We start from the raw sequence: 13,302 nt of genomic DNA, 5'->3' as shown, positions 1-13,302 counted from the left end.
ACCAGTGAAACAACACAACAGCAGTGTAAACTAGAGGCTGTAGAATGACATGGTCAGAGTTGGCCCAGTGGCCTGGTGTGGATGTGTCAGAGTCTGTGTATGTGTGTGTGTGTGTGTGTGTGTGTGCACGAGAGCGAGAGAGAGAGAGAGAGAGAGAGAGCAGTTTACTGGTGGTCTAAATTGCTCTGTTCGTATTCATCAATCTGTGTGTGTGTGTGTATGTGTGTGTGTGTTTGTTTTAACAGCTATAGTTCCACAGTGGGCCTGTAGCAGCTCCACTGATTCAGACAGTCTGTCAGTCTAAAGATGTAACAGTCCTTGGGGGTAAGATTTTTATTTTCTAGCCCCAGTCCATTTGCACCCGGCACTCCACCCAGCCTTTGGTTCTGCCCCTAGACGCTGGTGATTGATGCAAGGCAGGCACTGGGCTTCTGAAGTTTCTCTGGTTGGGTGCCAGCAGGTTCTGGGATGGCGCGGAAGGAGAAGGGGGGACCACTGCCAGTAGTGGTGCCAAGGTGGCCGGGGCTCAGCGCCAGGTTCTGCCGACGGTTGCTCTCCACTATGGAAGAGGTGTTAGATGCTAAGCTCTCCCTTGTTCTGCAGAGACACACACAATGAGAAATTATACAACAACGACAACAAAGGAACTGCTTGAAGCTTCCACTTCTGCTGGAAACAAACAAGAGGAAAAGGACAACAAGGATGCTTCACAGAATGCTTGATCCGATCCTTATTACTGATTGCTTACAGTTGCACTCAAAAGTATTCAATCCCCATTGCAAAGTAGGTGTTATGGCTTTCAGCAGTGTTAAACACAACTACTATTACAGGTGGTTTCTCCAAATTCAACACAGAATGCCACTTTTAATGATTCTTCAACCCCCTGAATAGAATAATATCATCATAAGAGCACTCGTTTGTAAATCAGCTGTTGTCTCAAGCACACCTGATGCAGCTCATCAAGGGCCTTGTTAGTTGCATCAGGTGTGCTTCAGATAAAAAAAAAACATCAAATACCTGGACTGGCCAGAGGTTTGTTCACAGTGATGTTTGGTTGCATGTTAGAAATATGGGTAAGTGAAAAGAATCATTGAGTTAAGAGAGGAGATCATTGCTTTGCACAAACAAGGAAAAGGTTACGAAAAGATAGCAAAGGCACTGACTGTTTTTAGAGATACTGCTGGACGCATAGTTTGTAAGGTCAAAGCTAAAGGAACACTGGCTGCACTACGTTGATGTGGCAGAAAGAGGAAGCTATCAACAGGCTCCAACCAGATTTCTGAGGAGGCAGGAGGACAAAAACCCTCCAGTGACCTGCAGCAGGACTTGGTGGCAGCAGACACTGAGGTTTCAGTTCCTACAGTAAGGAGCATACTAAAAGCTGAAGGCCTCCATGCCTGAGCTTCAAGAAGTAACCACTACTGACCCAAAGGCACAAGACAAGTCGGCTCAAATAAGCTCAAATAAATGAGCTACAGAAGTTTTGGGATTCTGTTCTGATAAAACAAAACTGGAACTTTTCAGGTCTATGGATCAGTAGTACGTCTGGAGGAGGAAGAATGAAGACACCCTGCCTACAGTGAAGCATGGCTGGGGCTGCTTTGCTTCTTCTGGCACTGGAAACCTGCAGCGTTTGGAGGGCAACGTGGATTTAATCAAGTATCAGGAAACAGAAACCAGGAGAAAATGTCAGGCCGTCTGTGATGCTGCTCGTGTGGGGATTCTTGAATCCTTCATGTTGAATTCCTGAATGGTTGGGTCTCTCTCTAATTAAAGAGTTTGGTCTAGACCTGCTATTTATGGAAAGTGTCTTGAGATAACTCTGTTATGAATTGGCGCTATATAAATAAAGATTGATTGATTGATTGATTGATTGTGAGGAAACTGAAGCTTGGTGTCATTGGACCTTCCAACAGGACAATGATCCTGCATACCTCAAAGTCCACTAAGGCTTGGCTTCAGTAAAAGTCCTGACAGTCGCCTGACTTGAATCTCATAGAAAAACTCTAGTGGGATTTGAAGAAGGCGGTTGCAGCACTCATGCCCAAGAATATTAGCAGCTTTCACACTCTAGATATTGCAATATTATTATTAATCATTGTTATTACATTCAGCATTTACACTATTGTTATCCCAAACTTTATCATTCTTCTGTACAGTTTTCAGTTTGCTACTACTTCTGCAAACCATTCAAACAAATAATGTTCAGCTCTTTCAGGACATTTTTTATACATTTCATACTTTTTAAAATACTCAGCTGTTTTTAACTTTTTTTTTTCCACAATGTAAGCCTGTGAGCACAAACTTGAAATCCTCCTCAACTTACTCAACTTTGAAATGCTATTACCTCCACATACTTTCAGCTGGACTTCGTTTAAACTAAATGGGTCACAAGACTTTGAGCTATTACAGTTTTTGAAATATCAGTTTTGAATTTCCTGCATCAACGCAACAATAGAGCCCTTCAACTGTCTCATTCAGTCTTGTGATACTTTGGCTCAGAAACTTTTGAGCAAAACCACTAATTGGACTTTTAAAACAGAGGTTCTAGAACGCAGCTAATGGTGATTAGACCTCCAGCAGTTTGTCTACCTACCTCAGCTTCGCTCTCTCTACTACTAGTACTACTGCTAATAATACTCCTGCTACTATTAAAACTAACAATAATATTAGCAATAATATTGCTGCTACTGCTGAGCAATATTTCACAAGGGGGACTTATTTTTCCAAACCTTTTATACTTTGTTTCCATTTTTTTTTACTTTACTTTAAGACTTTCAATATATTTTCAACTACAGACTTTAATCAAACAAACACAATTCAAACTTTTACGCTTTATGAATTACCACAGTTTAAAAGATTTTCACTCCTCCTCCTCACGAACTTTCCCCCTTACTTCAGGACAACTTCAGGAAACAAGACAAGAGTTGATAGTAGATTGTATTAATCTACTCTGCCATCAGAAGCCAAACATTCAGGTATCCTACCTACATACGATCACACGCCTCAACTCCTCAGACACGTTCATGAGAAAATAGGGTACAGTGGAAGGAGTTTCCCTCTTTAAAATCTAAGCAGAAATAGTGAATTCCTGGAGAAAATGCTGCTGTGAAAAGTAAATGATACATGGCAGTCTTACTAGAAGAAAGGATCATTCCTGATTATTGGCCCTTTACAAACGGAACCATGGACTTCTGTGAGCAAAACCTCAAATATTGGACTTTTTACACTGACTTCTCCATCACTCTTCACTTTAACAATACAAATCCATCTACATCTTCAGCACATCAGTCATTTCTGCGTTCCACGTAGATCCCCCATGTTTTTCTAAGCTTCAAGTCTATTTTTGTAGTGTTCAGTGACACACACACCAAGTCCCAACAAGCTAACAGGAGCTGGGCGCTCTGATGGTAACAAAAGCTAGAGCTTACCTGTAACCACATACAAGGCAAGATTTTGAAAATAAAAGCCCCACCAGATAACACTCATTATGGGGCATGGATGAGGCAGGATTTTCAGAACTAAAGGCCTTGGATGGTAACAGGAGCATACCTGGGGGCCACAGACAAAACCTGAATTTCATAAATAATAAAGATTTCTGCATTCTCAGCAAAGCTTTGCACTTTTCTCTACTTCCTGAAGTTTTTTAGTCAACTGCTGCTTACTTTATGCTACAGAAACCATTAAAATGTTGAAGCTAGCTCTTTAAGGACACTCGTGCTTCTTAGCTGGTTTAGATAATGCAGATCAGCTTCCAATTCTGGCAATTAATTTCCCATTTCTGCTTTTTCAGCAATCCTTTTGTGATTTATTCTTCCTCTGTACTTTGTTGGCTGGCCACTATACTTTCAGCTACAGAAACAATTCAAATGTTAAAATGTTAGGCTCTTCTTTTCAGCTTTTCCAACAGGTGATTCTGTCAGTTTTACTTTTAAGTTTTTAAAGCAGAGCTCTACAATGCATTTGAGGTTTCAGGTTGTCTGACATTATTTTCACATTTTTGCATGTTAAGCAATGCTTTTACGAATCCTTTTAGTTGTGAGCATTCACTCACATACTCCTGCACAATGCACGCCAGTTAAAGTTGTGTCCAACTTGTCTTGATGTCATAGACAACTGCAAAGCCAAGGTCTTGATGGGAAACGCTGCCTGATCAAAGCTCTGACTGGATCTTAGTTCTGACCACAAACGTCATGTTTTGTAGACCTAATATTTAATAAAGCTAGCTTGGATTTGTACCATGTTGTGCAATGAAGGCTTAATCTGTTCACATACATATCTTGTGTGGCCGAATTGATATCAATAAAATCTTATCAATTCCTATCCCAAATGTTTTATTAGAGAAATAAACATGTATATCTGATGTCCTCTTCACATTTTTGCATTTGTAAAGGTGATATTGGTTGTTATCACACAGAGATGCAACAATAACTAATAATTCTCAACTTTTCCATGGTGTCAGCAGCTCTGGCAACAATGTTGCTCAATCTCTTGGGGATGCAGGATGAAGAACTTCTGTTTCTACTTGGAATTTAGCAATCAAATATATTGTTGATGTAGTTTGTTATGAAAAAAGTGACCAGAAGGGGCAGTTGGAGAGGTGAAGTAGAGGTGAAGATTTTGCGAGCTGCCGCATAATTTGCAATTTCTATAATAATATAATTCCTATTGTGTGAATAATTACACAAAGTCATGATAATTCTTTAGTGTCACCTATCTCTCTTTAGTGATATCGAGCAAACTATTAAATATCAAACTTTATAATATCAATAACTTAAAATCTATATTATCTATAACTAAAATATCAAACTTTATAATATAAATACTAAATATCTAACCTTTAAATATTGAAATTATTTATTATTCAAAATGATTCTCATCGACGAGTGAATCTGATACTGGATTCAGACTCAATTAATGATGTTCAGTGCTGACTCCTGACATAGATGTGACAGCCTGACAGCCCGTTTCAGATGGACTGACCCAGCTTTTGTCCATTGAGAATCTACTGATAAAACAGCAAAAAGTAGATTTATTTCTGCATGTGTCACCTGCAGTCTGCAGTATTATTGTGAGTCATCGGGGCTATAAATCATCACCAGCAGTCCTTAAAACTAAAGAGGAATTACTTAAATATAAATTAAAGCTTACAAGGACAAACATTTACTAATTTTTGCAAACAATCCCACAACACAATCTGTTGCATGTGATAAATGGAAAAATAAATGAGTGGTGAATGTGATTATATAGTACCAGGACCCTATCAGGTAGAACAGTTTGTATATATGGATAATGTATACGTTCTCACCGTGGTGAGTTGAATCCACTGTCCACAGTGACCGAGCTGGAATCCATACTGTCCAGTCTAGCAGAGTGGGCTGACTGCTGGTTCTGACTGGGCTCTTGAAGGTTCTCTTTAGCACCAGGGAAATTGAGGGTTCTTTCAAACCTCCTCTGTAGATCCCTCTCCTTTTCTCTCTCCAGTAGCCACTGCATGGTACCTGCTCCACCACCTCCCATCCCAACAATGCCTCCTCCGGGCTTATCGTCTTCTCCTTGACTTTTAGCCCCACCCTCCTCGAGTTCATCGTCATCTGAGACATTGTAGTAGTCGAAGGAGGCCTCTGCTGCACTGGGCGTGGGTTCAATCCCCTGTTGGTGAGCAGATGGTGTGGCCACCAGAGATTTGGGAGCATCAAAGGCCTCCTGGGAATCAAGTACATCACAGGATGAGGAAAGAGTTGAGGAGGCTAGGGCTGTGGGTTTTCTCAGGGAGCTGTAGCCAGGCAAGGGGAGGCTAGGAGGAGGTTTGAAGAGTGTGTCTTTACTAAAGATCTCCTTGCGTTTCTCCTGACCAGAGGAGACACTGTGTGGAGGTCTTCCATTAGGTAGGGGGGGGTCTGGGATGGAGAGAGGTATTGGAGGCAGGCTGCCACCCTTGGGTCCCACCTTTGACAAGTCCTCCTTATTTTCTAGAATATAGGGTGTCTGTCTGTCCATTTTCCTGTCAGTGCTGCCAAGTTTTAATCCATCATGGCTACTTTTGTTCCCAGTTCCCAGTGGATTTGCTGCTGTGAGAACAGCCTCAGAGGAACCACCACATTGAAAAAAATCATCAGGAGGGATAGATGTGGACAGTGGTTTGGGTGAGTATGCTGGCATGCTGTCCCTGCTCTTACTCTTCTCTAAGCTCCTGCCACCATCCAGCCCCAGGGATTCCACAGGCAGCTTAGCTGAGGGGGGAGTGGTGTAGTGAGAGGTGTTCTGATTGACTCGCAGGGTGCCATCGTCAGTATAGTACCGGTTTCGGTCGTCATAATAATCAGGTGGTCCAATCAACCCAGCTCCAAGTGGTCCTTTAGAATTGTCCATGGATCTGGAACGTTCCTTGGCCTTGCCGCTGCGTTCGTTCCTGGACTTTCTCTCCTGCGTGTGGGAGTGTGAGCGGTGGACTTTGGAGTGGTGGGCTGATGGGCCATGGCTTGGCTCTGGGAAAGGCATTTCAGTGCGGCGCTTGGCAAGCTCTCCAGACACATCCCACTCTGGTGTTACAGGTAGGTGGGAGGAGTCGAGAATGTTGGGGTTGCTGTGTGCCAGGTGAAGTCTGGCCCGCTGCCGCTCCATGGCCAGGGCATGTTCCCTCGGTGACCGAGCCAGTGAGGACGAGTAGGCTCTGTAGTCCCTGTCGGCCAGCTCCAAGTGGGAACCGTCGCTTGGCTCACCACGGGACACTCTCGTCTTGCTATGTGAGCGGCTGAGTTTGGTCTGAGACTGCTTCCTGTGTCTACCCCCACTTCTCCTACTCCTGGAGCTGTGATTGGCTGACGAAGCTTTGCTCCTCTGGGCACGCTCTTCTTCGAGACGCTTCATTACTGCTGTGTGCCTGGCGAGGTTCTCTACAGTGAGGTCAGGATTGATTCTGCGGATGATCTCCATCTCTACATGGCGTGGCAGCTGGCTGGGCACCTCCTCATCGCGGAGTGGCCACTCCTCGGGGGGGAATTGTGCAGAGAATGTGGCCAGCTGCTTAGCCTTGTCCTTCTTAAAGCTCAGACGGAACAGCTTCAAACCAAACTTCCGACTTCCTGTACCGCTTCCTCCACTTGCTTGTTTCTCTAGCTCTCCAGGTCCACATCCCCCTCCTCCTCCTCCTCCCCCGCCTCGGTGCTTAGTGAGTGTGTCCGTCTTGAAGGGGAACCCAAGACTGCTGCGACTCTTTTCTGTGTTGCCTCCTGCTTGCTGCGGAGGCGTTTGTGGGGAGTGTGGAGATGAGTATGCCTCCCGATGGTCTTTGGGGGATCTGCGCTGCAGGGTGGTGTGGTGGCTAGGGGGGTCTTCTCCGCGGAAATTGTTGTAAAAGGAATCCCCACCACCCCCACCTTGGTTTTGGCTTGACTTTTGATGTGTTCGATCTCGCACGACTCCAGAAGCAGATGGAGTGATAGTGCCAGAGAGAGGGGAGGTGCACTGCGTCTGCTGATGCTGCTGTTGGTTCTGATGTTGCTGCTGCTGGTGTCGGTCAGCGGATCGCTCGTCTAAGTGGTACCACTTGGAGCTGGTTCGAATTAGGCTTGGAGTGATGAAGTAAGTCTGAGGGGTTACGATAAAATATCCGTCAGGTGTCGGGTAGATCTTTCGCTCACGGACCAACATACTTAGCGTGTGGTGCAGAACCTCCTCCGTTGGCGTGGGAACACCTGTGCAAAATCAGAGACAAGAAACAGTTAGAGCAGAGACATTTCACACAGCATCTCTTTTCAATGATGAAAAAGGTATAATTATCTGCTGAATCCAAAAGCTATGTGAAAAGTATAGCTTTTTCATACACATTAGATCATTCTGAAGTACACTGAGAAAGCTCACAAGGTCACAAGGAAATGCAGTTAGGTGCTTATGTGCTTAAGTGCTTAAGTTTTTTGTTCCAGGAAGAATCATTTTTGCTGCATTTTGAAGCAGCTGAAGGTTTGGTTTGTTATATCTAGGACCAGGGAATTGCAGTAATCTATTCAAAAATATACTAATGCATAGTACGTACGAACATACGAACGTGAGGAACAGAACCATTTTAGTGATTGATGTAATTTGATTTCTTTTTTAAATCAAGAAGCAACGATAATACGTTTGATTCTGATTGAAGAGATTTTGCAGCCGTTCTTGTGTTAAGACATAGAACGTTTTTTGCGAACCAATTCCCTGCATTATCATCTTCGCCCTGACTCTACCTCATGCACATGACGCAAAACATCAAAAACATTTGAATCATCCACTATCAGTAGAATGGAAGCAGCTATTTATGGGAATCAGATGAGGCTTGTGAACCTGTATCAACCTGTTCACAAATATCCAGGCAGCTGCGTCAACCCTCCTAACATTTTCTTCTCCTCTATTTCACATTTAGCCTTTCTGCTTCTTCTCCATTTCCCCAGTCTCCTCTCCCTTCTCTCCCCTCCCTGAACCTCTCTCTCTCTTTTCTCAGTATCTCCTGCTCTCTCTCCCTCTGTCAGTCTGAAGGTATTACTGCCAGTTACATCATAGCAGCCTTTCAGGCCAACCAGAATGATGCAACCCCATGCAGACAGACAGATTGCACAAATAGAAATACACAAACACAAACACACACACACACACACACACTGTCCACACAAGTGTCCATCCTTTTTCCTCTCCATCTTGTTGATAAGAAGGCTGAGCTGAGGAAAGGAGTTGGAGACAGAGGCAGGCTGTGTTTGAAAGCTGCCGCTTTGGATTCAGGACAGGCTAATCCTGACATCAACACAGAAACACACTCATGCTTCCACACTGTAATACACATCTAATTGTGTGTAAGGGGGAAACATGAAGCAGCACACTTTTTGCTCTCAATCTACTGGAATCAGGGGAAAACTTGTAGCAGCCATTCTCTCCTAATGATGAGACTAATGTGAATGACAGTTTGTGAGAGTGTCAGGTCCATACTGGTTGGTATACTGAAAGCAGTTGGTGTACTGTGGAGCTATTGATCTTGAATGCCTAAAGTAACTGTGAGTCAAAGAGGGAGCAGGAAGTGGGTGTGTAAACTATGAAGGATACTTATATGTGTGTATATTTGTCCAACTTTCTGATTACACTCATCAGGCAGGAACCTCTGAACATTAAACAATTCAAACTTTTGGACAGAGCTTTTAGTTTAAGGAGCAGCAACTCTCTATGAGACTTACAGGAGACAGGCAGAATGCACCAGAGTGCTGGTTAACTGCCACAATGGGGATTTCCAACTTTGGTCCTGTCAATATATCTGGCAAATATCTCTGGCCAAAAAAAGAAAAAAAAACAGATTTTGCTGCCTCTCAACAGAACAAAAACAGATCTATCACACTGTACTTTACCAAAAGCGTGGTGAGCACATCCTGAATAGTACACTACATCTGCAGGGCTTCCAACTCTACTACTACCACTACTTTATGTAGTATTTTTGAGGATGATCCATCCATTCTCCCATCCATTTTCTACCACTTATCTCCCGGGTCGGGTCATGGTGGCAACAGGTCAGGCAGGACACTCCAGATGTCCTTCTCCCGAGCAATATTTTCCTGCTTATCCTTGGGGATCCTGAGGTCTTCCCGGGCCAGATTAAATGTATAATCCCTGAATTGGGTTTTGGGTCTACCCCGTGGTTGGTAGCATTACCAGGTCGATGGAGCTGTCATCAAAGACTGCAAAACCAGGCAGACCAACCTGTGCACTGCCAGGATTGACTACAAGAAAGCAAAGGAGCTGTGGAAAACCACTCCCACGGAGGCCAACTCAAAGCCAATAGCACAAGTTACCATCAAGTGCAGCATATACCAGGGCAATGCACTATCCCCACTGCTGTTCTGCGTATGCCTGAACCCCCTTAGCCAAATCATCTCAAAAAGTGGCTAAGGGTATCAGATCTGCAGTGGAGCTACCATCAGTCACCCCTCCTACATGGATGACATCAAGCTGTATGCCTGGAATGAGTGAGACACTGACGCACTGATCCACATCACCAGGATCTACAGCACTGACCAATGGGAACCACAAGGAGGCAGCAAAGAAGTCAGCCACAGCCAGGGGTAAGGCAGGTCCTGAGAAGTCAACTAATGGAATGCCATAAGCAAGAGGCTGGCATAATCTACAGGCACATCTGCGCTGAGTATGGGCTGAAAATCCTATGGCCAGGATGGAAGACACTTCCTTAAATGGTTGAGAATGACCGAACTTAGATCCTGTGGGACTTCCAGATCCAGACTGACAACCTTTTGTAAAGTATGTAGAACAGAAGTACATAGCACCGTAACAAATCTGAACATGCACCTTTTGAGATGGCACAGCTAGCACAAGCAAGAACACGCAAGATAAAGACGCAGTTCTTAAAAACTTCTTCCAGCCACATCTCAGTCCATGGTAATCACTGCATCTATAGCCTGTTTTATTGTTAAGGACTTCAGACCTTACAGTGTAGTTATGATAAATATGGAAAACACACTACAGCAAAGGCACAAGACACCAAGTAGACAGCACCTCTCCGACAAATAGGTGCCTGAGTTTTATACCCAAGTAAAGAACAAAAGTAAAAAAGAACTTTCCAATATTGAACGAGTGGCAATAACGTCTTATGCCACAGGTTCATAAGTGACGATCACAGTGCACCTTATCACTCCCGGCTTCAAGGGACATGGCCAGTGAGGAGATCATGTGGTACAGAAAGCAGATTTCTTTGCCCCTGAATGACCACCCACTACAATGATGGAAAGCAGAGGTGGACTTACCACTGTTGTCGTCTTTTGCAAAAAAAAAACCTCATCAGAAAGAGTATTCGGCACTGCAGGAGATATAGTCTCCGCACAACGCAGTAAACTATTTTAAAGAGTTAACAGCAATTTAGTTTAGATAGATAGATAGCTAGATGCAATCATGTTGGCAGCTATTTATTTATTTCAGCTATTGTGGGATCCCATTTATTGTGGGAAAGTGGCAGAACTATGACTGTGTGAATGACAGTTACGAATTATGGACATTATTTACTCTATTTATGTTTGAAGGCAAGCCGTCTCTATTTACAGAGCTCAGCTTCCTTGTTCAATTTTCATTGTACAACTTGGATAATGGATCAAGATTGGCGCACTGAGTTGCTTTGCACATCTTTCGGTGCGAAAAAAAACACTGGAGTGCCTCAACATACATTTGTATGTATCCAACATGAACAACTGCAGATGGATTATAATTCATGTATGGGCCATTCATATCCTCTGCTTTGAATTCCCATATTTCCAGGGTTTTGTGGTGTTGCTTTGAATCTGATTCATAAGGATTGATGTTCTCTAACATTTAAGGCCAGTGATCCCTCTTGGTTGGTAATTGGCCTACTTGATTCACTGGTAGTTTAATATTTAGCAATGGTCACATACAGCCTCCTGATATTTTGTTTTAATGAACAAATCTGTAGTGTTGCCATATAATCTGATTGCTCTCTGTGGATCATGCAAAAAGCATGTCTTGGTTGTGTTAACAAAATGTATGGGTGACAGGTAAGTTACTGAAATTGTACACACTCTTATCATCTAGAATCATGTATTCATAAGCGGTGGGTGCATTTACATAACATTTCACTACTCCCAAAAGAAGAGCATTCAGCTGCCAGACAGCTGGGGAAAAGTTCTGAGCCAACTCCCACCCACTGGGAGTCTCCCCCCTCCTCCTCTTTCCTCACACGGTGTGCTTGGGTTAGGGCAGTGTGTTTGCTATGTAATTGAGGGGAATTATATTTTGGCTAAATACCTAGCAGCGGCCCAGCGAAGATCCGCCATGGACCTGTCAGGTCCTTATCATGGCCCAGCCTGCAATTCTAGGTGTCTGCATCTGTAGGTGGATTCACCTTCTGTCTTCAGGGTGAGTGGCATGAAAATAGCTTATTTCTAATAATTAAAGTGTAATTAGATGGTTAAATGGTAGTTCAACCAATGTGAGGATTTGTTGCTTTTCTCTATTTTATGTCATTGTAAACTCAATATATCTTTGAGTTTGGGACAGTTGGATAGACACATGAAAACATCACTTGAAACTGTCTGGGAAATTTGCTGCTTTGAGCAGATGAATGATGATGTAAAATTAATCTACAGATTTACCAACCAACACCAGACTGTGGTGAGGAGCAGCATGTGCCAAATAATCAATAATCAATGAATCCACTAATTCCAACTGCAAACAATGACTATTTTAATCACAAGTATGTACCCATTCCAGTGACTGTGCAGCCAATATTCTATCCTGGGAACTGATTTTATCACTGTACTTGTTCTGGAAACATTGAACATTTGGGGAAATTTTAGAGTTGCACTCAGGATATGATTAGCCCAGCTTAGCATAAAGACTGGTTGTAGGGGAAATAGTTAGCCTATCATGTTAAGACAGTAAGCCTGCCAACACCTCAAAAGCTGGCTGATTGACACAATGTGTCTAGGGGGGTACCTGTCGATGTAAAACGGGTAAAGGATCTTTACACAGAAGACAGCAAAATAGATCCTCAAGTGTGGTTGTTGCTGTGCTCAGTTACTAGTTAAGTTACTAGCAAGCTCTGACTGATACAAACACAGGCAGTAACCTTCTGCTGCTCACTGTGTTACACTTAAAACTAACCTAACAGCTGGAAGAGATGGAATTAATGTACCGTAGGCTTTCATCCTGTAAAGGTTCTGTTATTACAAATATAAAATAAGATCTTTATGTATCCCAAGGGAAACTAGCAGTTGCAGTAAAACTAGGAAAGACTGCAAATATAAACAAAATATAGAAAGATCCATAAGGTGCAATCCAAATTTACACAATGCCAAAAAATGTTAATAGTTTGATGGTAGTTACACATTTTGGATTCATAATAAGTAGAAGAAAAGTCTTGGAATTGGTCCAGTAGATTGTCTCTGCCAGCAGCCACGAAACAGACTGCAATGTAATCCTTTACGAGCAACTGCGACTGATCAAATTACGTCCACTATAAAAGTGCTTGTGCTTGTTTGTGTGGACGAGAAATTCCCGGATGTATACTATATATTGTGAGCTCCCTTGTCCCTTAACTGTACAATGACAGACTGCGAGGCAAACTGTTGTAGTACCTCGGTGTGGCTGGTGAGAGGCATGGCTGGATAAAGTAATTAAGAACGATTGCGAAGCATGATGCGTGGATTATAACGCATAAATCATCCACCGCCATCCACCGGGAGGAATTATTTTCTCCAATTTAGAAACCCGCACATGGACATTTTCAGCTCAACCGGTTTCTGTATGCTGTCTTTCCTTTTAAAT

At 43.1% G+C, this 13,302-nt stretch overlaps 1 protein-coding gene across 3 annotated transcripts in view; it reads right to left on the bottom strand.

The window, feature by feature from the left end:
- Positions 1-323: 323 nt before the first annotated feature.
- Positions 324-13,302, bottom strand: part of LOC139207243 (storkhead-box protein 2-like) — a 78,972-nt gene continuing 65,993 nt past the window's right edge. For all 3 annotated transcript variants that reach the window (XM_070836903.1, XM_070836905.1, XM_070836904.1), the window contains exons 3-4: positions 5,309-7,697; positions 324-597 (exon numbers count right to left, since the gene is read on the bottom strand). In XM_070836903.1, coding sequence (XP_070693004.1) covers positions 393-597; positions 5,309-7,697 — 2,594 coding nt within the window. In that variant the 3' untranslated portion in view covers positions 324-392. The remainder of the gene's footprint in view (positions 598-5,308; positions 7,698-13,302) is intronic.

Source organism: Pempheris klunzingeri, chromosome 9, assembly GCF_042242105.1.
Source record: "Pempheris klunzingeri isolate RE-2024b chromosome 9, fPemKlu1.hap1, whole genome shotgun sequence".
Classification (NCBI taxonomy): Eukaryota; Metazoa; Chordata; class Actinopteri; order Acropomatiformes; family Pempheridae; genus Pempheris; species Pempheris klunzingeri.
This window is presented reverse-complemented; position numbering and strand designations above follow the sequence as displayed.